The following is a 27,599-nucleotide window of genomic DNA, read 5'->3' on the forward strand; positions in this document are numbered from 1 at the left end:
TTTTTTTTTATTGGTCTTATGAAGTATTCTAATTTGTTGGTGGGTTTTTGTTAAATGTGAGCCAAAACCATCACAATTAAAAGAACCAAAGACTTAAACTACTTCAGTCTGTGTGTATTGAATTTATTTAATACACGAGTTTCACAATTTGAGTTGAATTACTGAAATAAATGAACTTTTCCACGACATTCTAATTTATTGAGATGCACCTGTATGTTATATAAAAAAAAACTACTGATTTGGTGTAAAGTATAAAAAAACTAAAACTATTTTAAATTTGTTTATATTTAAAACTATTTAAAATAATTGTTTTAAAAGAAGTGTCTTGTGCTCACAATGCATGCATTTATTTGATCAAATGCAGTAAAAACAGTAATATTGTTAAACATTGTACAATTTAATATAACGCTTTTCTATTTGAATATATTTTAAAATGTAATTTATTCCTGTGATGGCAAAGCTGAATTTTCAGCATCATTACTCCAGTCTTCAGTCTCACATGATCCTTCAGAAATCATTCTACATTTCTTATTTCATTGCTGCTTAATATTCTTGTGGAAACCATTATATTTTTTTTCCAGGATTATTTGATGACTATAAAGTTCAAAAGAACAGAATTTATTTGAAATTGAAATCTTTTGTAACATAAATGTTCTTAATGTCACTTTTGATCAAATTCAAATCAATTCTGATTTCTTTGAAAGGTAATAACACACCTCTTCTCAACATGCTGCACAATTTGAGGTATCATTCATGTCCGTAACACACACAAGTAATACCTAATGTTGGTGGTTTGTTCAAATTATCAACCATAAGCATGAGCAAAAGCAATCTTGAAGATGTCATTAGCATAGACTGTACTGCCAATTTAGTTTAATTGATATGCAGCAGGATGATTAGAATGTTCTGCTCTGCTGCCTTAGTAACAGTCTAATAAAACCATTGAGCCAAAATCATCACAATTAAAAGAACCAAAGACTTAAACTACTTCAGTCTGTGTGTATTGAATTTATTTAATACACGAGTTTCACAATTTGAGTTGAATTACTGAAATAAATGAACTTTTCCACGACATTCTAATTTATTGAGATGCACCTGTATGTTATATAAAAAAAAACTACTGATTTGGTGTAAAGTATAAAAAAACTAAAACTATTTTAAATTTGTTTATATTTAAAACTATTTAAAATAATTGTTTTAAAAGAAGTGTCTTGTGCTCACAATGCATGCATTTATTTGATCAAATGCAGTAAAAACAGTAATATTGTTAAACATTGTACAATTTAATATAACGCTTTTCTATTTGAATATATTTTAAAATGTAATTTATTCCTGTGATGGCAAAGCTGAATTTTCAGCATCATTACTCCAGTCTTCAGTCTAATATGCTGATTTGGTGTTCAAGTAACATTTCTTATTTCATTGCTGCTTAATATTCTTGTGGAAACCATTGATTTTTTTTCAGGTTTTCCTGATAAATAGAAAGTTGAGAAAGAACAGCATTTGTTCGTAATTACACAGTATATACAAATATATACGGACCCCAAATGGTAGTGTGTATATCTTCCTAATTCACTGCATAAAATGAAAATGTCTTAAGAATTAAGTTTAAAGGGGGATTTAAATGGTGCTTATAATGAAAAACAACAACAACCTTGATTGAGGAATGCAGTATCTGGACCCATACCCTGCCATTTACACTCACCCAGGTATTCCTCGGCTCCTCCACACCTCATACAAAACCGTTGGGATGTTTCCACTGGCTGTGCTCGTCCCAGCCTGATAAACAGAGACAAAACACAGTAATGATGGATCATCTGTCTTTAAACTTCCTGTCAAACATGTAAACACACACTGTGTTTTGTCTTCCTTTTGATTCTGCTCTGTCCCTGGTATACTCTACCCGTCTCCACCTGTTCAACGGCTCCCCTTTCTGCTCTATCTATATTTATAGTCCCTCTTCTACAAACCCACAGCACTATCTTCAAAACAGCCATCTATATCAGGGAACTGTGAAGGAGAGTTAACGTAACAACTGTGTGTTTTGCATAGGCAAACACCACATTCTGAGGCTAATTTTGACGGCTCTGTATTTAGACTGGGCTCGTTTTTCATGTTTCAGAGTTTCAGTTGATGAGTTGACTGTACATTGAACTGCAGTTCCCCACAGGGCTTGGATAACAGCCTGGAGTGACTGTAAGGCCAAAACACACACAGTACAGCAGACATGCCTGAACATGAGGTCTCAATTTCTTTAATTGGTCAAATGAAAAAAAAAAAAACTAGGCAACTTGAACTGATGACCTGAAGCATGACACCTCCAGTAAAACACATCACTCTATCAGCCAAAGGTGTGAGGAGACAGGTGTAAAAATGACCCCTTCACTCACTCTTCTTGTTAAAGGGGCCAACATTTCATTCAAATGCAAAATCAACTTAATCTAAAGTGTTAGTCAAATTTAGTTTTTCTTGACATTTCCATCCACTCTCTGGCCATTAGAATGAAGCTGTTTGTGATACCATACCTTTGAGTTTCTATATGTACATTTTACTAAATGTTTCAATATGTAAATATGACTGAATACTGGTGTAGTCCAGTTTTAAAAGGGGTAGTTCACCCAAAAATGAAAACCCAGTCATCATTTACTCACCCTCAAGTTGTTCCAAATCTCTGACTTACATTGGGTATAGAAAAGAATCACCCCCCTTTAAAATAATCAGATTTTGTTGCTTTGCAGCCTGAAATGAAGATGGACACAGTTTTTGTTTTATCCAGCTGTATTTACTCAGTGCAACTTATAACATCCAAGTGAAAGATATAACACCAACATGTCAGAAAAAAATTGTCTCTTCTAACTTTGCACATCTAGACTTTGCAACATTTGCCCACTCTTCTTTGCAGAACTGCTCAAGATCAGTTCAATTTGATGGTGACTGTTTGTGGACTGCAGTCTTCAAGTCATTCCACAGATTTTCAATGGGGTTTAAGTCTGGGCTCTGACTAGGTCATGCAAGGACATTCACCTTTTTCTCCTTCAACCACTGTGGTAAGTTTTGCTGTGTGCTTTGGGTCATTGTCATATTGGAGGGTAAAACTTCTTCCCATTGACAACTTTCTGGCAGAGGGCAGCAAATTTTCCTCAAGTATGTGACGGTATTTTGCCCCATCTGTTTTTCCTTCTATCCTGACAAGTGCTCCAGTCCCTGCTGCAGAGAATCCCCCCCATAACAGGATATCACCACCTCCATGCTTTACTGTAGGAATGCTGTTATTTAAATGGTGAGCTGTATGGTGTTGAGGCCAAATAATTAAATTTTAGTCTCATCTGCCTCAGAATCTTCAAGGTGTGTTTTGGCAAAGCTCAGTCGTGACTGCATGTAGTCTTTCTTGAGAAGTGGCTTTTTTCTTGCAACCACATTTGTGGAGAATTTGTGATATTGTTGTCACATGCACACAATGACCACTCTTTGTCATAAATTCCTGCAGCTGCTTCAGAGCTGCTGTAGGCCTCTTGGTCGCCTCTCTGAACAGTTTCCTCCTGACTCTTTCATCCAGTTTGGAGTGACGTCCTGATCCAGGGAGGGTCTGTGTTGTACCAAATACCTTCCACTTCTTAATAATATATTTCACTGTGCTTCTAGACATTGGCAAAGCCTTTGAAATTTTTGCATCCAACTTCTGACTTGTGCCTGTCCACAACTTTCTCCCAGAGATCTTTTGACAGTGCCTTGCCACCCATAGTGGATTGTTTGCTTCAGTTGCACTACCAAGGATCAGTGTTGCCAACTGCTTTCAATTAAAAGTAGCTAAAACTGGTAGCTAAATGTCACTAGCATAATGACATAATGGCAAATTCACTGATCTATATAAAGATGAATGTAGATCAGTGGGCAAGATGAGAACTTAGATAAGGTTTGTCCAAGAAGTTGCTATATTTGTCCCTAAACTTTTTTAAAAAGTCTCAAAAGGGGTAGGGAAGTCGTTAAATCTAGCTACAAAGTAGCTAAATTGGCAACACTGCCAAGGATTGAAGTGTTCCAGGAAAGCTCTTTTCATGCTGAGCTAATCAAAATGAGCACAGCTGACAGTTGAAAGTCTAATGGCTTTGTGTGCCATTGAGAAGGTGATTAGCTACACCAGACTGAGTTTACAAGTCATTTTTAGGAGGGGATGATCCTTTTTCCAACTCAGTGATTCAGTTTTTTTTTTTTCTTTTGGAAGACTTTTTGGAAGTCAATGGGGTCCAGTGTTGTTTAGTTCTCAACATTCTTCAAAATATCATATTTTAGGGTCCACAGAAAAAGTTTTACAGGTTTGGATCGACTTGAGGGTGAGTAAATGATGACTTATACTAAGCTTTTAAGAACAGGCCAAGTTACAGAACACTCCATTTCTAGAGTTGGGATGTCATTATCATGATGATAACTCTAAACAAACTCAGACCTTCAGGAGGTGGTCTGAGTGTGGTTTCCTTCAAGTCACCTGTATTTATACAGCACTATCTTCACAATTTGCGCTATCTTTCCATGTTTTTAAATCTCATTTTAATTTTAATTACTGTTGGTGGATACCATAGCAATAAATGAGAAGTATTGTAAACTGAATCCTATGTGTTGCAAAACTCTGTGACTTCTCCTATAAACCCTGAAAATAGATCAATCCAAAACAAATGTTTAACGGCAAATTGTTGAAGATTAGCCAATAGGCTGTAAATTCATTAAATGATAAGCTGTTTCCCCACAAAAGCAGTTTATTCAGCATAATAAAGCCTCTCCTCCATTGATATACAACACAAAAATACAGCCTAGTCTTCTTCTCTGCGTACTGTAGCGTTACGTTTTGTTTTTGCTAAACTCAGAGGCTTGTTTAAAGCGGCTTTGGTTTAACATGGTGCTAAGATAATGGCACAACAGTCTAATACATACACCAAAATTAATACTTGTTGCAATGCATTCTTAGACTGCCTTCTCTATAACATGCGACACTGCCTTAGAATTTTACCAAAATTAGGCAGAATTTGAAGTTGCTTATAGTTTTTGGAACAGCCTTTGTGTCAGGCTTAAAATGCTGCCAAGGTTTTAGAATTGAGCATCTGCACCAGATACCAAGTCTGCAGCTCTAAAGTACAGTTCCGTTCCAGTCCATAGACAACTGGAAATTACTCTTGAATATACAAACGTCTTCTGACATCTAACATGCACATACACAGCTCTGTCTGTTTTGAGTCTCGACTGGACAGCGGATAGCAAGAGGAGTGCATTTGTGCGTCAGTCGCGTCCCAGGATGACCCTGCTATTGGATCGAGCTGTGTGTCTACTGACGCTTTTTCTTCACTCTCTCTCTTCTGTTGGTTTTGTCTACATTAGGGCCTTTTGTTTGTTCACCTTGCACTCCATCTGGGAGGCATCATTCAGGAGACAGATTTAAACAACAGTTTCAAAGTCTCACCTTAGCCAACATTATCCAAGTCTTCGCGACATCTAGCGGAGTCGTGACAAACGCTGCTACTCCACCTGGAAAGAGATTGTGCATATGTATCAGCACACAAACAAGCACTAATTATAGTGATGATCGTGTTATAATTACCACCGAGCATAAATGTAAATATGTGGCATGACATCAGCCCTGATCACCCGACGGAAACGCTCTGGAGAAAAAGAGCGAACGCGGATCAATTTTTCAAACTAGCCTGGCAATGTCAAGCACTCGTAAACACTCATGCACATTCATAAACTTGTTTTGGCGTGAATGAGAGCAGAACGAGGTTCTCTCTCCTCTCTAATGGCGGTCGGACAAACAACAGCATCAAGCTTTAAACATGCTCTTCCCAGTGCTGGAATAAACAAGTTCTCCCATACTGCCTGATTTCACTTGATTAACTGACAATTAAAAGCTGCCCCAACGCAAGTGATGTGTCTTTAGAGAAATGTTCTAGGCTCAGGCTGTCGATTACCACAGAACTGAATTTTGACATAATTTAGTACCTCAGGTTGTAAAAACAAGCAAAGAATCACATGTATAGAAATACATTTTCAACTGAAGTAAAAAAAAATCAATTTCTTTCTTTTGTGCCTGTTCTACCCCATTTCCCCTGAACAAATTGAATTCAAAAGCATCTGCTAAATAAATAGCTGTACATATAATGAAGAAGTTACTGGATTTGCCAGCTTTACATGATCATGGTAATGGTAGGAGGATTTATAATAGTACTGTGGACAGACAAAGCAAGCAATCGATTCTATTGCTATTGATGTGACATGTACTTGTACTGAACCCAGAACACAAAGGACACAATAGTGGAGATGGAGAGAGATTGGGAAAGGCAAGTGTTTCTCATTTGTTCTCTTGAGGCTTGCAGCTGTGGCAGTGATGGCAAGCAACTGCGGCCATACAATGTGTCACAATTCACATTTGTTAGTGCGATTTCACAATGACGCTAACAAGCGCAATTCACCTAAAGCGATACATCCGTGGCAAAGCAACACATGTGCACAGACAACTCGAATCCAAGAACACTCTCCAGGTGGCGTGGCTGACAGCCATGTTCTTTCCCCTCTGGGTGATGCATCCTCGTCCCTCCATTGTGTCCCAGTACCTGATGAGTTTTGACATGGACGGAGATGTTTTCCAAAATGGTGACTAGGGAGTTAGCCAGCTGCAAGGGCCCCTGGGCCAGACTTGAGCTCCCTCAGGATAAATCTAGACACTGGATCTGGTTTGTAAACTCAATGACTGCTGACAACAGCTATGAAAGTTACCGAAAGTCTGATGCAGGGGCAACAAAAGGTCAATGGCGTACACTTCCTCAACTGACTCTCCACCTCTAATTGGTTGTTTCTGTCCCTCTTTGTCGGTGCACACCAGCTGGTGAACAACCTGATGTGACCATCTTGACCCAAGAGGAATTAAACAGGAATGTGGCTAGGTAAAGTTTGGATATTCCTGGTGTTGGACCCCATCCCAACTCCTTATCTCTCGTTCTCCCTCGCTCTCTTTCCCAGACCTCTGTGCCGAGGCTAATCCGACACACCTGCAAGAGCTCCGCACACTGCTGCCTGCCAAGAGTCCAGCCGTCCCCCCTGCCTCCTCCACCAAACGGCCTACACAGAGAAAGAGAGAGAGAATTTAGGATTATTACATTTATCAGTCATTAAAAAAAAACAAAAAAAAAAACACCCAAAGCCCTTGGGTTTACATGTATGGGAACGCAACAGAACAGATAATTTCCAAATCTTTTTTTTTTTAGCTCTACGTAGAGTTGTTTCATAAATGATGACTTTTATAACATTAACACTGTTATTTTCCTGCTTTATTAATGTAAAGCTGCTTTGAAACAATCTGTATTTTATAAAGCGCTATATAAATAAATGTGACTTGACTTCCACAGCTCAGCACTACAGTATTGTACACATATGCTAACTCTATCAATCCCTGGAAAACACATTGTCTTTCATGCTGGTTCAGGGTTTTCCAAGAAACGAGGGGAAACCGATATTGTGCTTTGATGAGAGTCACAGATGGAATAATATGATGAGCATGTTTCTTCATTGTGTGAAGGGGAGATGCTGGTGCTGGCTAAGATGTAAGATCTGTTCCAAAACCTAGTGAGCTGCTTTGTCGTCTGCTGTTCTATCTACTAAAGAAGCATCCTAACTGAAATAAAATATCAGAAAAACACTGAAGCACTACTTGAAGATGAGCAGCACTCAATAAATAAACAATGAAGTTTGATGTTAGCATGTTGCTAAGCTAACAAAACAAAACTCTGCTAAGCACAAAAGTACACCACATACAAAATATTACGTGAAAGTCAATTTTTATTTCATTTCATTTCATTTTAATTAATATTTGTTTTTTGTTTTGTTTTTATTAAACAAACATAAGCACATTTATAATCAACATTTCTTTCTATGCTACCGTTTAAAAGTTTGGGGTAAATACACATTATGTAATATTGTAATGTTTTTGAAAAAGGTCTCTTATGCTCACCAAGGATGCGTTTATTTATTTGATCAGAAATACAGTAAAAACAGTAATATTGTGAAATATTATTACAATTCAATTGAACTATTTTCTATTTTAATATATTTTAAAATGTAATTTATTCCTGTGATGCAAAGGTAAATTTTCAGCATCATTACTCCAGTCTTCAGTGTCACATGATCCTTCAGAAATCACTCTGATATGCTGATTTGCTGCTCAAAAAAAAATTCTTCTTAGTATTACCAGTGCAGAACAGCTGTACTGCTTAATTTTGTGGAAACCATGTTTTTTGTTGTTGCTGTTGTTGTTGTTCAAATAGAAAGTTCAAAATAACCGCATTTGTTTTAAATAGAAATCTATGTCATTTTTTTAAATAAAAGTATTAATAATAAAAAAAAATCTTCCCTAAACTTTTCGTTTTAAATGGTAGTCATTATACTGAGTTGCAATGCATTTTAGGATTGTCTTCTCTGGCAACATACATGTGATGCTACCTGAATGTTTGGCTATAGACAGATGCCTCACTAGGTTTTAGAACAGATTTTTGTGTTGATGAGTCGTCTGTATGCAGCTACAGGTGCGTTCTGTAGCCTCAGGTAAGACAGGTCTGACAGGATCTCAGTCAATTGCACAATTTGTACTAATTTTAGGACGGCTAATTGTTGTTTCAACTCAGAGTATTAAAGAGGTGAAGTAGGAGGGGAGGAATGTGGTAAATTAAAGAGAAATGTGTGTGAGAAAGGAGGAGGGAGATTCAGTGACTTCACGTGTTTGTTGGATTTGTGTTGTGTTTGGAGGGAGTTATTATGCAGCCAGGCTGCAGATAATTGCTGGAGTTTTCCTACGGCCTCAGACCAGGAGCATCTGTTGGCTAAGAAAGGAAAACAATTGAAGCACAGCATGAAGTAATTATGAGTGATCCCCTCCAACTTTGTGCACAAGAACACACACGCATAAACGCTCTCTTTGTCAGTGCATCATGTGTGTTTCATTAGCTGTGAGATTAAGGAAGAGTCTTTGTTTCCAAGTTCAAAGTGCTTGTGCTGGAGAACATCCATTTATCCCCGTCACACTCACTGAAAACAAACTGGAAGCAAGTTCACCTCAAACCTGACTGACCACAGCTCTACATGCCCAGGATGTACCTGACATGAATTACATTTAACACCAAAACTGGTGTTACATTCAGCTGCAAAATTGACATGAAATGACTTATAATGGAGGGAAAAAAGGCATCTAATTTTAGAAGATAAAAATAACATTTTAGTTGACCATAAAGAATAAAATTAAAATCCAAATGAACATTTTAAATATTAATTTAACATTTAAAGCCACGATAATGTTAGCTGCAGATTTTCTTCCATTTTGTGATGCTCATAATTATATATAATTATTTCAAAATTGTGATGTTGGAATAATTAAGATTTTTTAATGTTGTTGAAAGAAGTCTCTTATGCTCACCAAGGCTGCATTTATTTGATCAAAATACAGTAAAAACAGTAATAATGTGAAATATTATTAGAATTTTAAATAATTGTTTTCTATTAGAATATATTTTAAAATGTAATTTATTTCTGTGACACTGAAGACTGAAGGAATGGCTGCTGAAAATTCATCATTGCCATCACAGGAATAAATTAAAATGTCAATATATAATACAATATGAAACGGTTTATTTTAACTTGCAACAATATTTCACAATATTAGTGTTTTTACTATATTTTTAATAAAATTAATTCAGCCTTGGTTAGCATAAGAGACTTCTTTAAAAAAAAAAAAATTAAAAATTCCAAATTATTCCAAACTTTTGACCAGTAATGTACATCAGATTGTAATGGATTATCAAAAAATAAATAAATAATAAATGGTCCCACTTTATATTGTGGCCCTAATACCTGTGTACTTACATAGTAACTAGATGTGTACGTAGTATGTAACCACAGTGAATGTTTGTGTAACTACACATATGTAACAAACCACTAAATGGCATGTGTAAATACAAATGTGTAACAGGACATTGGTAACAACACTTTTTTTACAGTGGTGCACCAACTCCACCAACTCCACCAACTCAAGATCCAACTCCTTCCACTTTACATATCACTAAACCAACCCGTTTCCACCCTCTGGATCAAATTGTTCCAATTACTCTTATACATATTGTTGCTACAATATGTAGTTAGTATTAGGGCCACTTAATATAAAGTGGGACCAAATAAATAAATAATAATAATAAATGTAATTCTATGGTATGGTTTTATCAGTCGGTTGTTGATTGGATTTTGAGATGTGGGCACTGCACTGAAAAAAAAATGAAGATGAAATATGCAGTGAAAGGGTTTAAGTGGACTAAATGAAGATTGAGTTATGAAATTTTGAAAAAAAAATATAAAAAAATAATAATAAAATAAAAATAAAAAATAAAAAAACATGGCATGAATCAATTGTCCCGGTATGCATGGATGAATTGTTAAAAAAATAAGGCAAATTACATGCATTTAAAAAATTTACAGGGTAAAATTTTCCATTCAATGCCAGCTTTAACAAAAACATGTAAAATCTGTCCTTGTTGCCAACAACACCACTTTTAGTCACATTCAAATCAAAATGAACCAAAAACTGATATGCATGGGTCTTCAAATGTATGACATGGAGTCTATTGTTCAGATAGTGAATGATTTCACCATTTTTTTTCTTTTTGAGTTTGTTTCACCATTGAAAGGACGAGGATGGAGACATTTGTAGACCCGAGCAGGTGGGCTCCTTTCATGTGGAAAGATGGGGAGCTTGATAAACGGACATGGTCAGGGTGAGTAGTAAGGTTTAATAAAGGACTGTGAGACGCAGCGAGCCAGGCCACTGGTAGCCTTGTGTGACAGGAACAGTGTGTTTAATATGATTCTGGCAGCTACTGGAAGCCACTGATGATATGCGAGTAAAGGTGCAGTGTGAGAGGATTTCTAGAGGTTAAACATGCTCAGAGCAGAAGTAGGCAGTGGATTAGGACCGAGTTGCACGTAGCTGTCAATTATTTTGGGCCTAAATAGGAAATGAGGTAGTTTAGGGGTAAAGAAAGGGCCTGATTTGCCTGATTATTCCAACTGACATGTTAAACCAACAGCTGCTGAGTCCACGTAGCTTGAACTTTTCATTTGATAATAAGTATAATAAAGTCTGACTTATCTAACTCCTTTGTTTAACCCAGGACATACCTGAGATCAATTTAAAAACATTTATGTGGACAAATGGACCTTTTTCTAATCACACTGCATTCTAAAATATAAGATTTACTTATTATAGTCTTTTCCGGAACACACCATCCTGACCATGCATTACTCCAAACGTACACTTCAGCTTCAATTACTCAAACCAAACTAAGACTCACTCCTGACACACTTGCACTTAATCATGAGAATAAGTTTGATCCACTGACATAAACGTCGAGTTGAGTGGGCACGGTGGGAATAAATGGCCGGCTGATGTAATGACACAGCTGCTTGGTGGTTTTGTAACAGCAGCGCTGAGTTTAGGGGATTGTTGGTAGATAAACTTTGGGAATTGTGGGATACGCTGGAGAGAACAGATGGTTTACTGCGGCCTGCTGCTCAGATGCCGGGGCTTAAGATGTTTCTGGTGCGAATGACTTGAGAACTGGTTTGGCGATACTTGGGATTTGATTTCCCAACATGAAATGCTTGCCAGGCTTGTAGATTGCAGTGTTTTGTAGACTGTGTGTGGCTCAATGCAGCAGCATGCGTTGCACTCAACATGAAACATGCGCAAAGTACATCAAACTCTTTTAATTTAAAAAAGCAAAGAAAATCCTGATATGGACTCTTATTTTTGTGCTTTTGAGAGACTTTATGTGTAGGAATAAAGCATGTAGCCACTTAATCCTGTATCTCTACCACTGCTTTACGCTCTATTATTACATCGATTCAGCTGCTCGAAGATCTCTGAATTTGACACGCAGAAAATATACACACATGTAGACACAAGGATGACGGTGTAAAATGAGGGTGCAACGGTTCAAATTTCTTACGGTTAGAAAAATACTTTGTACTTCACTATTTATGACTCAAGGCCTGCTCACACCCGATGATTAGAACTATAAAAATAGCTATAGAGTTTTAATAATCGCTCTAATTGAGAATAAGGAAGCCCACACTGCTGCTATAATGATTAAGGCACACAGGAACAATACTGCTGGAATTAAAGAGAGAGAGAGAGAAAAAAAAATCACTTTTTCAAGTTGACAAATAAATAGACATTTAAAACGGTTTCATTATTCATTGTAGAGCTTAAAATGTTAAATGTAAGCTCATTGTTTGGTCCCACCTGTGAACTGCATTTGTTAACTTGACTTACAACTGAAACCTCAATTTATTATTTATAGCTACATTTAACTACATTTGTAGGTATTTTATGTTGTATGTCATTTAACAACATTAATTCAATTGCTTTAAATCATTTATCTGTCAATTTGAAAAGTTATTTAAAGGTGCCATATAATGCATAGATACAATATTTTAAATTGTTCTCTGATATCTACATAGAAGGTATGTGGCTTAGGTAAGGGCAAAAAATCTCCAGAAATGGTTTATTGGCTGTGCAGGTCCGCTGGCCTAGAACATGGGGTCAACATGTCAACATGGGGACCACTTGCAAATGTTGGGGGCGTAACTATTAGTGATCCCGACTGTAACGTCACAGTGTATATTTCAATACTTTCTCTCGCAGTTATACCGTTGGTTAATTATACTGTATATAAAATGAGGACATCAGGGAGCTGCTATTAATATGCGGGGCATTGAAACTGCTTGTGAATGCACGATCGCGTTTTACTTTCACTTTCGAGATTTGCGATAGCACGTGCTGTGTAAACTACAGCGGCAGTACTTACCACACATTTTACAAGATCAGATGCTTGTCAGTGGTGCTCAGGATCTGTAAATTCCATGTACAGAACTGTTATTATTCAACTATGCCAACGTAAATACAGTTTTCCATTCTATGGCACCTTTGATTAAAGGGATAGTTCACCCAAAAATGAAAAAAATCTGTCACCATTCACTCGCCCTCATGTCATTCCAAACCTTTATGATTTTCTTTCTTTAAAATTTCTTCTTCTTTGTTTCACAGAACAATGTTGGTAACCATTGAGTGGACAAAAAAACACTGAGACGTTTCTAAAAATATCTTATGTTTATGTTCTGCAGAAGAAAGTGAGTCATGCAGGTTTGGAAAAACATGAGGGTGAGTAAATGTTGACCATTTTCATTTTTAGGTGAGTTATCCCTTTAATACATTGATATTAAAAAAAAATTCATTTTATTTTTAAGTGGCACTCCTACTCCTTCAATTCTAAATCACTGGTAGTGTACTGGGTCGCCATTTAATGCCCAAATCTGTGTCCAGAATAAAAAAATAAATAAAAAAATTCCAGGTAATTTAAAACTGAATGCATCATTTGAAAGAATGTGGAATAATCAACTAAGCGAAAGCGGCAGTGTAAAACCAACACTGGCATCTCATTCCATTGTCTCATCTACGCTTTCTTGCTTTTCAAAGCCATGCACTTTTGAAAGAGAGTTTAGCAAAGACTCTCACATTCCAACGGCTCCACACAGATGGCCGGAGAGGCTGAAAACATGGAAGAATGAAGGAGTGAGAGAATGCCTTTGAACGTGTCACAAAGAGGCGGCCATGAATGACACTCCTTATTACGGCCGAGCATCGCGGTTAACGCTCGCCCACAACTGCACGTGCTATTGTCCTCCGATGCCTCTCCTTCTCCACTCTGCTCCGGTCGCTAGGCCAAGAGCGCTAATGGAATTTTCTGCTCTCGCCCTGGAGACATGATGTCATCCTCACAAACTGGGCCTTTTTTTGGGGGGGGGGAAGAAAAACGACTTTTATGTGGCCCGGACCAGACAATGAAGAAGGAAATGGACAGTTGGCTAAGACTCAAGCCTTGCGAGAAATTACGATTCCGCTTAACCACTGGTGAGGGCGACCAATAAAATGCAGCGTCATTTTGAGAGCACCTAAAAAGAGAGTTATTAACAGATAGCGAGGCAAAGTGTGTGCAGTTTGAATTGTAAATGTGTCAGACCATTAACAGGCCATTATTCCTTTATTAGAGTGAAATTATGAGGCCAAATTAGATCGAAATGAGAGCAAGTTTGAGAAAAAAAGTGGATTCATACCTTTAGGTACTCCCAGAGTGGAAACTGCACCAGCGAGAATGGGATCTGAAATGAAAAGAAAGAGTTTTTTAATAATATAAGCTAGATCAGAAAGCATAAAGCACGAGTTATTATTATTATTCATCTAAGAAAAGAAAATTCTGTCATCATTTATTCACCTTCATGTCATTCCAAACCTGTATGACTTTTTTCCTCTGTGAAACACAAAAGGAGAAATGCTGAAGAACATACTAGCTGCTCTTTTCTACATAATGAAAGTGAATGGAGATCCAGGCTGTCAAGCTCCAAAAATGATAAAAAGCACTATAAAAGTATCATCATTCATCAATTTTTCATTTTGCATTCCACAGAATAAAAAAGAAGAAGTCATACAGCTTGGAATCAAATGAGGGAAAATAAATAATGACAGATTTTTTGGGGGTAAAGAAATAAAACTCTTAAGACAAAGTCAGTCTTATAGTGACAGATTACACACAGTTTTGAAAAAAAAAAGTTTTTGACATTAATGGAAAAACTGCTTTTAGAACCACCAAAATAATGGCATGATGATGCTCACTGGGGAAAAAGGGAAAAAAATTCTCTTAGCGCTTTCGTCTTCTTTAAAAGAAAATGGATGACTTGTGGCAACATGTTCAACCACAGGCACTGGCCATTTATCTCATGTGTCAAACTGTTTTAATACTGATGTCTGCACGTCTGGAAGTGTGAGGTATAAGAGTGAGAAAGAGTGTGTGAATAAGAGATGATAAATAAATGAAGAGTCTGTGGTCAGAGAGAGAGTGCAAAAGAGAGAGAGGGGTGGCAGAAATCTTCCTCTTCGTCCAATCAGGCACAGCGGAGCTAAAAGAGAGGAAATCGATGGCACTGCTGAGCAGTGGGCTGACAAAATCCCAAAATTCTGTGAGAAAGAGAGAGAGACAGACAGAGAGGAAAAATAGAGACCCGATCCATACAGCCAGAAAGCAGATTCACCCTGACAGCGATTTGCAGTAAGCGGAAGTCATTCATTTTGAATGAGAGTTGCTGATTTGTGGTGTTATGAGAGACAGAAGTGATACAACAAATGCTTTATGGTTGCTGGGGTGTTGCCAGGCATTTTCTAAAGTGTTCAGAGGGGTTGCTAGGGTGTTGTTAGGCAGCCGCTAAGGTGGTTGATAAGGTGTTGCTAAGGAAATCTGGATGGTGCTGGTGTGTTTCTAGGAAGTTGCTAAGGTCTTAGAAGTGACTGGGGGTTGCCAAGAATTTGTGTTCAGAGGGGTTGCTAGGGTATTGCTAGGTAGTCACTAAGGAGGTATGGGTGGTTGATAAGATGCTGCTAGGGAATTCTGGGTGGTACTGTGTGTTAGGCAGTTGGTAAAATTTTAAAGGGACTGTTAGGGGGTTGCCAAGCATTTGAAAAGGTGTTCAGAGTTGTTGCTAGGACGTTGCCACGCAGTCGCTAAGGTGGGGTAAAGGGACTGTTAGGGGGTTGCCAAGCATTTGAAAAGGTGTTCAGAGTTGTTGCTAGGACGTTGCCACGCAGTCGCTAAGGTGGGGTAAAGGGACTGTTAGGGGGTTGCCAAGCATTTGAAAAGGTGTTCAGAGTTGTTGCTAGGACGTTGCCACGCAGTCGCTAAGGTGGGGTAAGTGGATGATAAGGTGCTGAGGGAATTCTGGATGGTGCTGTGTGTTTTTAGGCAGTTGCTAAGGTGTTTATAAGAGGGGTTTCCAAACATTTGATACGGTGTTTTGCCAGGCAGTCGCTAAGGTGTTCTAAAAGGAGTCTAGGGTGTTTTTAGTCAGTTATTAAGGTGTTATGAACGGTTGCCAGAGAGAGCATTTCTAGGCAGTTGCTAAGGTGTTCAAAGTGGTTGATAGGGTGTTGCCAGCCAATCACTAAGGTGGTGTGAGTAGTTGATAATGTTTTGCTAAGGAATTCAGTATGGTGCTACTGTGCTTCTAGGCAGTTGCTAAGGTGTTTGTTAGGAGGCTGCCAAGCATTTGCTAGAGTATTGCCAGACAGTAGCTAAGGCGTTCTGAATGGAGTCTAGGGTGTTGCTAGACTGTTGCTAAAGTGTTCAGAGTGGTTTCTATGGTGTTGCTAGAGTGTTCTGAATTCATTTAGTGAGTTGGTTAGACACTGAACAAATAAACACTTTAAAAACAGCTGCCAAATCAATTTTAATTCACAAATGATTTATAACACAAGTTGAGGGACAACTTATGTGCTGACGCTCTGGATGAATAGCTCACCCCCTTAATTAAAAAATGATAAATTCCCTAATCTAGACTCTTTTTCCACACTCATACTGAACATCAGGTCAGTTTAAGAACCCCTGAGCTCCATCCAAAACTCTTTATTGGAAACAACTCTTTGGACAAACTGAGCATAATCTAATACAGTTAAAAAGGCTGACTGTGAAAACAAAGCCCTCACTGGCCTGAGTTAGGAAAACTTTCAAAAGATTTGACAAAAATTAACATAATGAACACAAGGAAGCAGCACTGTAAACGCTGCGTGGGCATCATGCGCACTGCCAAAACACTGCATCTCCCGATATCAAAACAAAGAAAAGATTGGTGCAATGTGACCCAATGCTGGGGAGTGTATATGTCTTTGTGCGTTTTTTCCAAAAACTATATCAACCACCTGTTTATTATTACCAACGTGATAAATTCAGCATCTCTGTTCTCAGGAGGAACGCTTAGAGGAATCTGCAAAACAGAAATGAGGCACAGCTGATTTATGCATAAGTTTAACACTTCTGGCAGAGACGGGGCACCTGAGCAACACAGATGGTCAGATTTATATTGATAAGGCCGTAATGGTTGACAAGAGAGAGGGGATGACGGATATGGAAAGACAGAAGGATGGAAAGCAGGTTTTTGACCAAAGGCCAGAAGGCTTCTTCACGAGAACGAGTCGGTCCAGTGGATGACGGCACATTTAACGTGTGGTCTGACTGCTGACCAGCTGTACCGATATCAGTTTAAGCACATTAGTATCACACTTAATTCCTGAAGTGCATTTAAAATGTTAGTCAAGGTTTCCTGCACCAAATAACAAGCCACAACTGCTTATGGTAGATTGTATGGTATTGTCGATTTGGAGACGATAGATAAACAACAACACGCTGATGTGTATCAAACACTCTCTCTGCTGTCCATGTCGATATCACTGCGTGTTACTGTCAGGTACGTTATCACTGAGAGATTTGTGACTGGTTACCCCTGGGAATATTAGTATGCTGCAGTGCTCTTCACTGTCAGGCTCCTGGCCACCAGTGTGATATCTGGGAAAACAGATGTCAAAATGCATTTAAATGAAGCTTGATTGGACAGGGGGCACTTTGCATGCTATTTGACAAATGGCTTTAATAGGTCAGATGAAACTGGATGAATACTAATGAGAAGAGAAAGGAATGGAGATCAATCTGAAATCTGATTCAGTTCGATTGGATTCATTTAAATCACAATCATTTTCAGTTTGCCTTGATTAAAATGTGATCTAATGTGATTTACTTCATTTAAATCTAAATTAAATATGCTAATTAGTGGACTTTATCTATCAGTTGCTAGAAAGCCCAATATTCTGCAGTCTCACCTTATGACAAACAACTTTTAAGGAGCTTTAAAGGGGTCATTGGATGCCCATTTTAGACAAGTTGATATGATTCTTTAGGGTCTTAATGAATGTGTAAAAAACAATTTTTTTACCCTTTCAAAAATAGCTCTTTTTTCAGAGCAAGCCGTTTTGTAGCATTTTCCTTTAAATGTTAATGAGCTCTGCTGACCCCGCCCCTCTCTTCCGAGCTGCTCTCTGAGGGACTGTTTACTTTAGCCGTATCCATAGTGAAACTTGCTAATTAGTACATTATTAGGAAAGGCGATTTGCAAAGATTCATTAAAAAACTTACACTCACTTCTTCTGTAGGTGAAGCTAGATCATGAATGATTTGCGCGAACATAGACACATTTAGGTAGATCGGGGGCGCATTCCCTTCAAAAACAAACGTAATCCACTGCGTCTTCAGCGGCTCAGATGTCGGGAGTAAATGACGACTGCTATGTTCATTATTACATCCATAAAAAAGCCTTTCACAAAAACTGTTTGTTTGACAAATATATATATATAGACGGTCATTGTAAAAGTCAAAATAGTCAATGTAAATAAATATGGATACATACACAGAAAAAAAATGAAAACTGAAATTAAAATATTGCTCAATGGAAAGAGATGATGTATTGGAAAAACAGAAGAACACTCTTGATTCTGCAGTTTTTCTACAGTGTGTTTCAGTGTGAGGGAAGACGGCATCTGTATAGTACTGAAATAAAAAGAAGAATTATTAAAGCACAGTGGATAAGGCTATTTCTCAACCCTAGAGGGACGACATACTGACCACTCCAGAGACACTGAGTGAAAGAAGAAAAGCGAATGAGGCAGAGTGACAGGAAGTAGATGAGGGCCAGATGGATATGTCATCAGCTAAGCTGTGATTCAGCAGCGCTGGTTATAAAAACAGCAGACGGACTGGAGGAACCCACAGACTAAAAAAACGGAAAACGGTCACTTTTACAGGTCCTTCCTAACACACACACACACACACACCTAATACATAGCAAAGCATACTGACAGTATCTCCAAGTACAAACAGAAACGTGTGATTGTCTGTGAGTGTGCACACTTCAAACATTGACGCAGTAACATAAAACATAAGCATATTTATCAGCCGAAGATTTTAATTGACAGCTTGTTGAAGTGTGATGAGGAGCAAACAGGAACAAATTGGAGGTGGAGAGCAGGAGGGGTGAAAACTTGAGGGAAAGAGAGTTTTATTATGCAAAGCCATCTGCCAAAGACAAACATGTCTCAAAACCTGTTTGAGTCCTGATTGATTTATGAGTCTCATCACAGGTGTGATTGCGTGCGTGTGTGTGCACACGTTTGGGTGTCACATTTGTGTTTGTACAGGCATGTTTGCTCACCACTGTCACAATAATGTGTGTGTGTGTGTGAGAGAATATGTATTCAACACAGAGTGCAGAGCTCCCTCATGAGATCTATTATGTTTACTTTTCTAATTATTGAACGGATAAAAAAAAAAAAATCACAAAAATTTGAAGTCTTAGAGCACCTATACCGAAATATAAACACTTAAACTGGGTAACAATTTATAATTTAATACATTGTTTCCTCATTACAAATGATATAATATGAAATACTTGGTGATCATAAGATATACACAATTTTAGAGTAGTTTTAATTCAATTTTAAAATTAATAATTTAATTTAATCTATATACAGTCTTAAAACCATGCAACAATGTTAAAATGCTAAAAAAAAAAATAATATTTAATATAATTATAATTAAAATAATTAATAATTAAAACCCTTGTTTGAACCCACAGTTCAGTTGGAGTGAGGGTATTCTGGGGCCACTACATGACTTTTTATCAGAGGTTGATATTAATGGAGAAGGATCTGTATCGCTGATCTTTTGTGAGTCTTGAAAATGTGATTTAAACCCCAGTGCTATAAAAACTCCTCTGAGAGCCAGTTTATCAAATAAATAAACACATAAATAATGGAAAAATCAATGAGCTGAAAGCAAGCCAGTGGGATGCCCCAAACACTTCATCAGAGGAGAGAGAGAGCAAGAGGCTGTGTTGTGTTTCACGCTTCCCTTGGCTGAGAAGGCCTGCTCCCTCGTACAGAAAACAGGCACATGCAGCTCCCACAACTGAAACACACACTTTACAGCGTACATTCAAATCTGCTGAGAGAGATTGACTCGAAGTTTTGAACGTAAATCTGAACTGTATGGGACAGTATTAGTGCATTTCTGGCTCATAGGGTACACTGTTAAAAATAAAGGATCTTTATTGGCAACTATGGTTCCATGAAGAACCAACTTTCTTTTCTTGCACAAAAGGTTCTTTACAGTGGAAAAAAAGGTTCTTTAATTTAGGGCTGCATGATGAATCGTATTTTAATCGTGATCACAATTTCTGTGTCTCTCGATTTTATTAAGCATAATCATCTGCGATATCCACAGATGATTCCACAGAAGATCCTTTTAACGTTTCAATTTAATTTGCCATTTGCATTATCTTGGTAACATTAGTAACAAGCCTCCACAAGCTTTCAGGGTTGCGGTTGCCATATTTCAAGACTTTAAATCCCCCAAATAGAGCGTTTTTCATAAATCAATACATTTTACCCAGTGGTTTACCTAATCTTCCCAACCTGGAGCCCATGCGCACACGCTCTCTTTACATAACAGAAAAAAGCACTAATCAGTTGAAAACCCCAGCAAACATATAAACTGTAGTTTAGTGATCTTGATTAAGATATTCTGCTCAAATAAAAGTGTAATACAGCAAGTCTGTTTTCTTTCACGTGGTCATTTTTGCTGTTTGATGTGACTAAAACTGCGAGTAAACCATGCGAGTTGACGTTCTCTTGATTTGTGCTTCTGTGAAAGTGCAATACTTTTGATGAAATGTAAAAAAAACACACACACACACATACATACATATATATATATATAAGAATGTTCTTCACACTAAGAAAAAGTGGTTCTTTTAGGAACTGTTCACTGAAAGGTTATTTGGGGAACCCAAAATGGTTCTTCTATGCAAAAACCCTTTTGGAACCTTTATTTTTAAGAATGTATGGAGAAAGCATGAATCAGCAGCACTGAAGACTAAGAGTTCAATACTCTTTTGAGTTTGGATATGTGAATCCACTTGCTGAGGAATTCTGACAGGCTGAATGCCTCACATGAACACTTTCACTGACTGTGCTTGGACAAGCCTGGAGTGCTAGAATGCTCCGATCAGCCAATCGGGAGGTGCGGAATGATGCGGCCAGCCAATCAGATTTCAGAAACTCCCTAGTTTCCATCAGCGCCTGAGAGTTAAAGTTAAAGTTCTGGGTAATAATATTCTAAACAAATTAAGACTTGTTCAAGGCTGGAGGGGGAAAGAAAGAGAAGAGATGAAGAAGCAAAGGAGGGGTTATGTGGTTATGGACTGTTTGGAATCAGTGAACTGGTAAATATTCAAGTGTGCAATTCCATTGACATGAGCGATCACATAATATTTACATTGTGGGGGGATTTTCTGGCTGGGGTTGCATTGTGCCGTCGCAGCAAGTGTGCCAAACTGATGCAACAAGTGAACAAAAGAACAGTGAAAACATAGACCGCACCCCTATCAACAAGCTACCGGGTCCACAGCCGAACAGTTTGTTACCTTTGTTCACATTCGAACAGGTGAATGCCCTAGCAATAAAATAGGAAATTTAAGTCCAGCAGTGACCAGAGTACGGTACAGGTGCATGCGTGCACACAAACAAACACAGAAACTCGTCCCGCTGGCATGGAGGCCCTTTCACCTGAGGCACCAAAGCGTGGAGCGGGCATGATGTCAGAGGAAATCTTTTAGTGGGTCAATTTATAATCTGTGTGTATGTGACATCTGATGCCCCTGGCCAGTCCAATAAGGTGCTGACAGCGCTGGCGAGATGGATGGCGGTCCTTGGGGGCACAAGAGAAAGTCTGAGAAAGACAGAGAGTGATTGAGAGAAGATAAAAGATGGGCCAGAAGAGACACAGAGGGAGAGAGAGAGATACAGAAGGTTTTCAAATTCAGAACTCACTGGTTACCAGAAGTGTTCAAACTGGGGCCCAGGGACCCTTAGATGGCCACAAGGAAGTTCAGTGAGCAATGAAAAAAAAAAACCTGCACAAAATGTATTTTATGGCACTTCATATGTTCATTAAATTTTTATTTTTTTTACATTCACCAAATCTGATAATATTACTATTTCATTCTGCATTTTGCGCAACACCGACCTCATACGTCATCCGCCCGGAGCTGCTTCCGTGTACAACAGTGAGCGCAAGCTAGATTAAAGTGATTATTACGTTTTGAATATGGACATTTTTCTTACAAAAACGCATCGATTCGCTACAGGAGGCCTTTGTTCATCCCCCGGAGCCGTGTGAGACACTTTTTTTTTTTAATGGATGGGCGCTTTTTATTTAACTTCTTTTGGACTGATGCATGCAACACCCGCTGAGTGGCATTAAACAGCTTGAAAGATCAAAGACAATTTTTAATATAACTCCGACTGGATTCGTCTGAAAGAAGAAAGTCATATACACCTAGGATGACTTGAGAGTGAGTAATTTATGGGCTAATTTTCATTTTTGGGTGAACTAACCCTTTAACACAACAAGAAATAAAGCCGCTGAAATTTGAGGTGTCATTCAAATGTTAGACAATGGAAACAGCAGACGTTGAGGGCTTCCAGAAAGACTTTTCCTCCACTCTGAGGGTTAAATAAGTGCATTATTTGACATGAAGCAGTGACATCATCCTCTCACCCCTAAACCTGACGGCTCCCTACAGATGTTTCAAGCCGTGAGCCGCTGTTACGTGAGCTAAACTAAACATTACAGTCAGTCTTCAGCTTTCAGCAGTCAGTGCTTCAGCAGGTGCGTCCTCCCAATTCACCAATGCCTAACCTGCATTGTGCAGATATAATTTTTTCCAATTTATCTGATATTAGTTATGGTTACGGAAGCTTATCCTTACCCAAGCAAAAACACAATTTTTACCTAGCAAACTAATCACAGTCACATTTATGGCCTTCCCAGCATGCAGTTTGAAATGACATCACCATGATTTCATTCAATTTAGTCCAATACTCTCCCTCAGGAGAGCAATAGTATGGTCGAATTGGCCATGATTACTTGCTTGCTAATAGGCGACATTGTGTGTTCTGTGATTTATATTATGTGTTAAAACAATGGGAGTTCATTCATATTGTCCTGCCAGATAAAATCTGGCATGAGACATTTGTTACTTCAACATCTGTTGACCTTACAACATTTGGACACAGGAAATGCTGAAATGTGAAGTCAGTGCTGATAGCTGGGTCAAACATGTGGACGAAAATCAGCAAGCTATTTAATGTTCCACATCTGAGACATGATAATTGGTTAAAACCTCAAATGCAATGCTACAACCAAATCCGGAATAATTATCGATCGGAACAAGCTCCCGGTCCGAGCCTCGCTCAAGCTGTAATAATAACATTAACTGTCCCGTAAAGCCGTTCACCTTCAACCTCCCATTATCATGCAGCTCGGTGCTCAGACGCCATTTTTCTCCAGAGACAACTGGGGTTAAGTACACAACTCCAGGACACATAAGCATCACTGCCCCTGAGATAAACTACTGAGAAAAAAAAAAGATGTCTTCAAAATGAAAGGCAGAGAGTGTTTTGGAAATAATATTGCGGGAGAAATAAGATGAAAACGATTTTGGGAAAGGACGGCGCAAGAGATGGCATGAGGGAAATAAATCAGTGTGAGACAGCAAAACTCACCCTGCTATTAGAGGTTAACCTCACACTTGTTTTACAAGGGCATTGCTCTTTCATGAAAAGGAGGATCCTTCCCTTATTGCCTTCTGATGCAAGCATTATTAGATTAGAATTATATTCATTTGGAAATATTTTAAAATACAAAAGCAATTTGTGTTTTTTTCCCCCATGTCATCACATATGGAGGAACAAAGCACAAAAAAAAAAAAAAAAAAAGTTGTATTTTCTAATAATGACATAAATAATTAAATAAACATCAAAAATCTGATATAAAAATTCATATTGCAATAAAATAAATAATTAAAATATATACTGATTTTTAATGTAATATTCCATAATAATAACAACTGTGATCTTAAAAAAAAAAAATGCTCCGATCAATTAAAAACCTCTTGCATTATTGCATTGTATTATGCTGCACAACTAAATTTGAAAATAACAAGTGTTTCTTGAACAACAAATCAGCATATTAGAATGATTTCTGAAGGATCATGTGACATTGAGAACTGGAGTAATGTAAAGTTCAGCTTTACAGTTATTCTAAGTCGTAATTATATTTCACAATACTACTGTTTTTACCGGGTTTTTTTTGTTGTTGTTTTTTTTGATCAAATAAATGCAGCCTTGATAAAGGCTTCAAAGTGTGGCAGGCACAAAAATGCTTAATTTAATTAATCAACTAAAATGGAGTAAAATGAAATAATATTATATATTTACTGGCACAGAGCTGTAATTTAAGTAAAGCAATGGGACCTGAACACTGGTTGTTCTGTATCAGAAAAGAAACGCATATATCCAGCCCAACTGGCCACACATTTTAATGGAAATAAGAACATAATTTAGTAAGCGTGTAGTATATGTTAGGCAGGATCTGCTGCTTAGTTTTAATGTTATGATTTTTACTTGATTTATTTGTATTAAATTAAATTTTACACATGCTTCCCCTCACGGTGGTTGGTGGGGAGCCCCTGATTTTATGTATGTTTGGGTGAGTGCGAGCATGTTAGTTCGTTGTTGCTCAGAGGCATGTTCAAGCTCAGGTCACAGGTCTGTGGGCCAGCAGAGGGACAAGCTCAAGAAACATTTCTTATTATTATACATTTTGAAAACTGTTGTGCTGCTTAAAATATTAGAGACTGTGATAGATTATAGCAGGATTCTTTGATAAAGTTCAAACAAAGTTCATAAGAACAGCATCAGCATTTATTTGAAATCTTTTGTAACAATGTCCATGTCTTAACTGTTACTTGTGATCAGTTTAATATCCTTGCTGAATACATGTATTAATTTCTTTACTATTATGTGTGTGTGTGTGTGTGTTTATATATATATGTGTGTATATATATATATATATATATATATATATATATACACACACACACACATAATGTATTTAGGAATGTCAAAGTGAGCACATTTTTTATAAAATTTTACACAATAATAATACAAAAAAAAAACACTCAATTTATTCTATTGACAGCAACAGCTTTTAATAATATGGAATAGAAAAATAATAAATGTTTTTGAATTATATATTTGAACTGAATTAAAAATGTTTCTTTCCAGGTTTATACAACTATCAGTACTCTAATAACAGGTTGAAAAAAAGATACACTGTGTAATGAATATATGCCAGATAATATTTTTATTAAATTACATATAAAGTTTCAAAGTAATGAATATATGCCAGATAATATTTTTAATTAGTTTTGGCATTCTCCAACGACATTTTTAAAATGAAAAAATTGTAAAAAGGTTTTTATAATAATCTTTATAATTGCATGATTAAATGTGTTGTCTATATAATATCAAAATTAACATTTTTCTCACCCAGCATAAATGTGTCTTGACTACATGTATAGCTGCATTTATGCATTTCAAAACACATTTCTAAGATTCACTCGTGCATTTGCTGCTGTTTCAACTGCAATCCAATCGCATACATATTGTAGCATGACTGATGCGTCACAGTTGTCCATACGTTATGAAATGCTGCATATGTGAAGATTTTGTTTAGTATCAGGTGGAGAGTCATCTGTGTAAAGTATACTAAATATCTATCGACAAAACCATTATGTTCTTGAGGTGATTTAGTTGATCGTTATGACGCTGGACAGAAATATCAACATTTCAAGCCGTTCTGAGGGTCCCATTCCAGAAAGCTTGGCGAGAGGAGCTAGTCTTGTGCTATCAGAGACTAACATGTGGATTGTGGGTAAAGTGATCATTTAACAGCAGTGCTAGACAGGAGTCCCAGCATGAGGAATGAATCAAAAGGATGACAGAACAGGAATGGGAGTCTGAAGTGCACACCAACCACATGAACTATACATCAATCTCTGTATATTACGCTGCTACCTCAAGTGTTCATATGTGAGTGTGTGCATGTGAGACGGCTCTTTTCTACACACATAAACGTCTGCATCCAATTCGACTCCTCAGGAAAACCCAGACAAATGAAGTGTCTTGTTCAACGATATCACATAAGAGGATCAACAGCCTTGTGAGAAGACCTGCCAAAACCAGTCCCTCGGAGAGTGGAAAGAGTGGACGAGGTGCATAGAGTCTACTCATCACACACACAGCTAAACCTCTCTACACCTTGGCCCAAACATCACTAAATCAGCACCATCTGCAAACCAGACACAATTCTCCTTGGGTCATTTTGTTCAAGCCGCAAATAGTCTCACGTAGCCAGATTTCTGACTGTCTACATGAAGTCTGGTCCACTGCGCAACTTATCCTGATCAAGAGCTGCATACTTACACAGGACATTTCTGTCTGACCAACATGTAACAAAAAAAAAAAAAAAGATAAAAATAACAAAACGCAAAATTATGCTTAAGGGCATGAATAAATTGACAACAAAAATCGGACCCCATAACTCAAGGCAGAACAAATGTGTATATACAAAATATAATGGTGTGCTCAAAAATATCGAAAAAATAACTCGCATAAAGCCAGCCAATCAGATTGGAGCTTGCCATTTTGGATCTTGTCCCAATAGATGCTGAATTGCAGTTTGAACTGGAATAACAGGAAGAGCATTATTCTGAAGTGCAATCGAAAGAAAACAAACATAGCAACAAAACAGAGCACCATACCAAACATTTACCGGTATTACTTTACAAAAGGTTTCATTTGCAAACATTAGTTAACATAACCTATCAATGACAAAAAACCTGTAAGGCATTTATTAATCTTAGTGTTAATTTCAACATTATAAAAATCAAATACTGCATCTGTTAATATTATTTAATGCACCTGTGCCAACATAAGCTAACAATGAACATTTACATTATTAACTAAAGTTAACAATGATTAATAAATACTGTAATAAATGTATTGTTCATGGTTAATTAATGTCAGTTAATGCATTAAGTAACATTAACTAGTGGAACCTTATTATATTTACCCTTTGCCAAAGAAAAATTTTATTTATTTTTTTTTACTAATTTTGTCCATTTATTATTTATATTTTATATATTTCGATATAAGTTCAATTATGTCAAAACTATGAATATAGTAATTAAAGCCATTTTAAGTTTGCCAAACAGCACCACATGTCCCCACAACTGTTTTCAGTTAACTAAAAAAATAAATATTGACATCTTAATTATATTAGCATCATAATTTTACTCATTACTTATGGATGTTTGGCTCCATTGTGAAGAATTTTGGGTAAATTAGAGCATTCTGAGAAATAAAGTGTTCTTCCATTTAAATACAGGGAAACAAACTTAATGGTAAATGGTACATTTAATAGTGTCATTTCAAAGAGTGTATTAATATTAATAAATTAATATCATCAAATGTTTCAGGAAAAGGACTTTTTTCTGGATTAAGTTAAAGGGTAAGCAAATTATTTAAAAGTGTTTTTTTCGTTGTAATTCTACTTTTTCATTTCAGAACTGAATTTGAAAAGGCACTCTCACTTCAGTTCTGAAATGGTACGGAACCCGGCAAGTACCAGTCAGCTGAATGAGTGTGAGTGCCATCAGTGGTGTAGATATGGAATATGAGGCTC

The 27,599-nt window shown here is 37.3% G+C and overlaps 1 protein-coding gene across 2 annotated transcripts in view; it reads right to left on the minus strand.

The window, feature by feature from the left end:
* Positions 1 to 27,599, minus strand: part of LOC107753336 (S-adenosylmethionine mitochondrial carrier protein) — a 50,346-nt gene that overhangs the window by 4,888 nt on the left and 17,859 nt on the right. For both annotated transcript variants that reach the window (XM_016569468.1, XM_016569469.1), the window contains exons 6-9: positions 14,194 to 14,238; positions 7,032 to 7,101; positions 5,450 to 5,514; positions 1,706 to 1,779 (exon numbers count right to left, since the gene is read on the minus strand). In XM_016569468.1, coding sequence (XP_016424954.1) covers positions 1,706 to 1,779; positions 5,450 to 5,514; positions 7,032 to 7,101; positions 14,194 to 14,238 — 254 coding nt within the window. The remainder of the gene's footprint in view (positions 1 to 1,705; positions 1,780 to 5,449; positions 5,515 to 7,031; positions 7,102 to 14,193; positions 14,239 to 27,599) is intronic.

The sequence above is a fragment of the Sinocyclocheilus rhinocerous genome, unplaced genomic scaffold (genome assembly GCF_001515625.1).
Source record: "Sinocyclocheilus rhinocerous isolate Xijiao unplaced genomic scaffold, SAMN03320098_v1.1 scaffold4125, whole genome shotgun sequence".
NCBI classification, from domain to species: Eukaryota; Metazoa; Chordata; class Actinopteri; order Cypriniformes; family Cyprinidae; genus Sinocyclocheilus; species Sinocyclocheilus rhinocerous.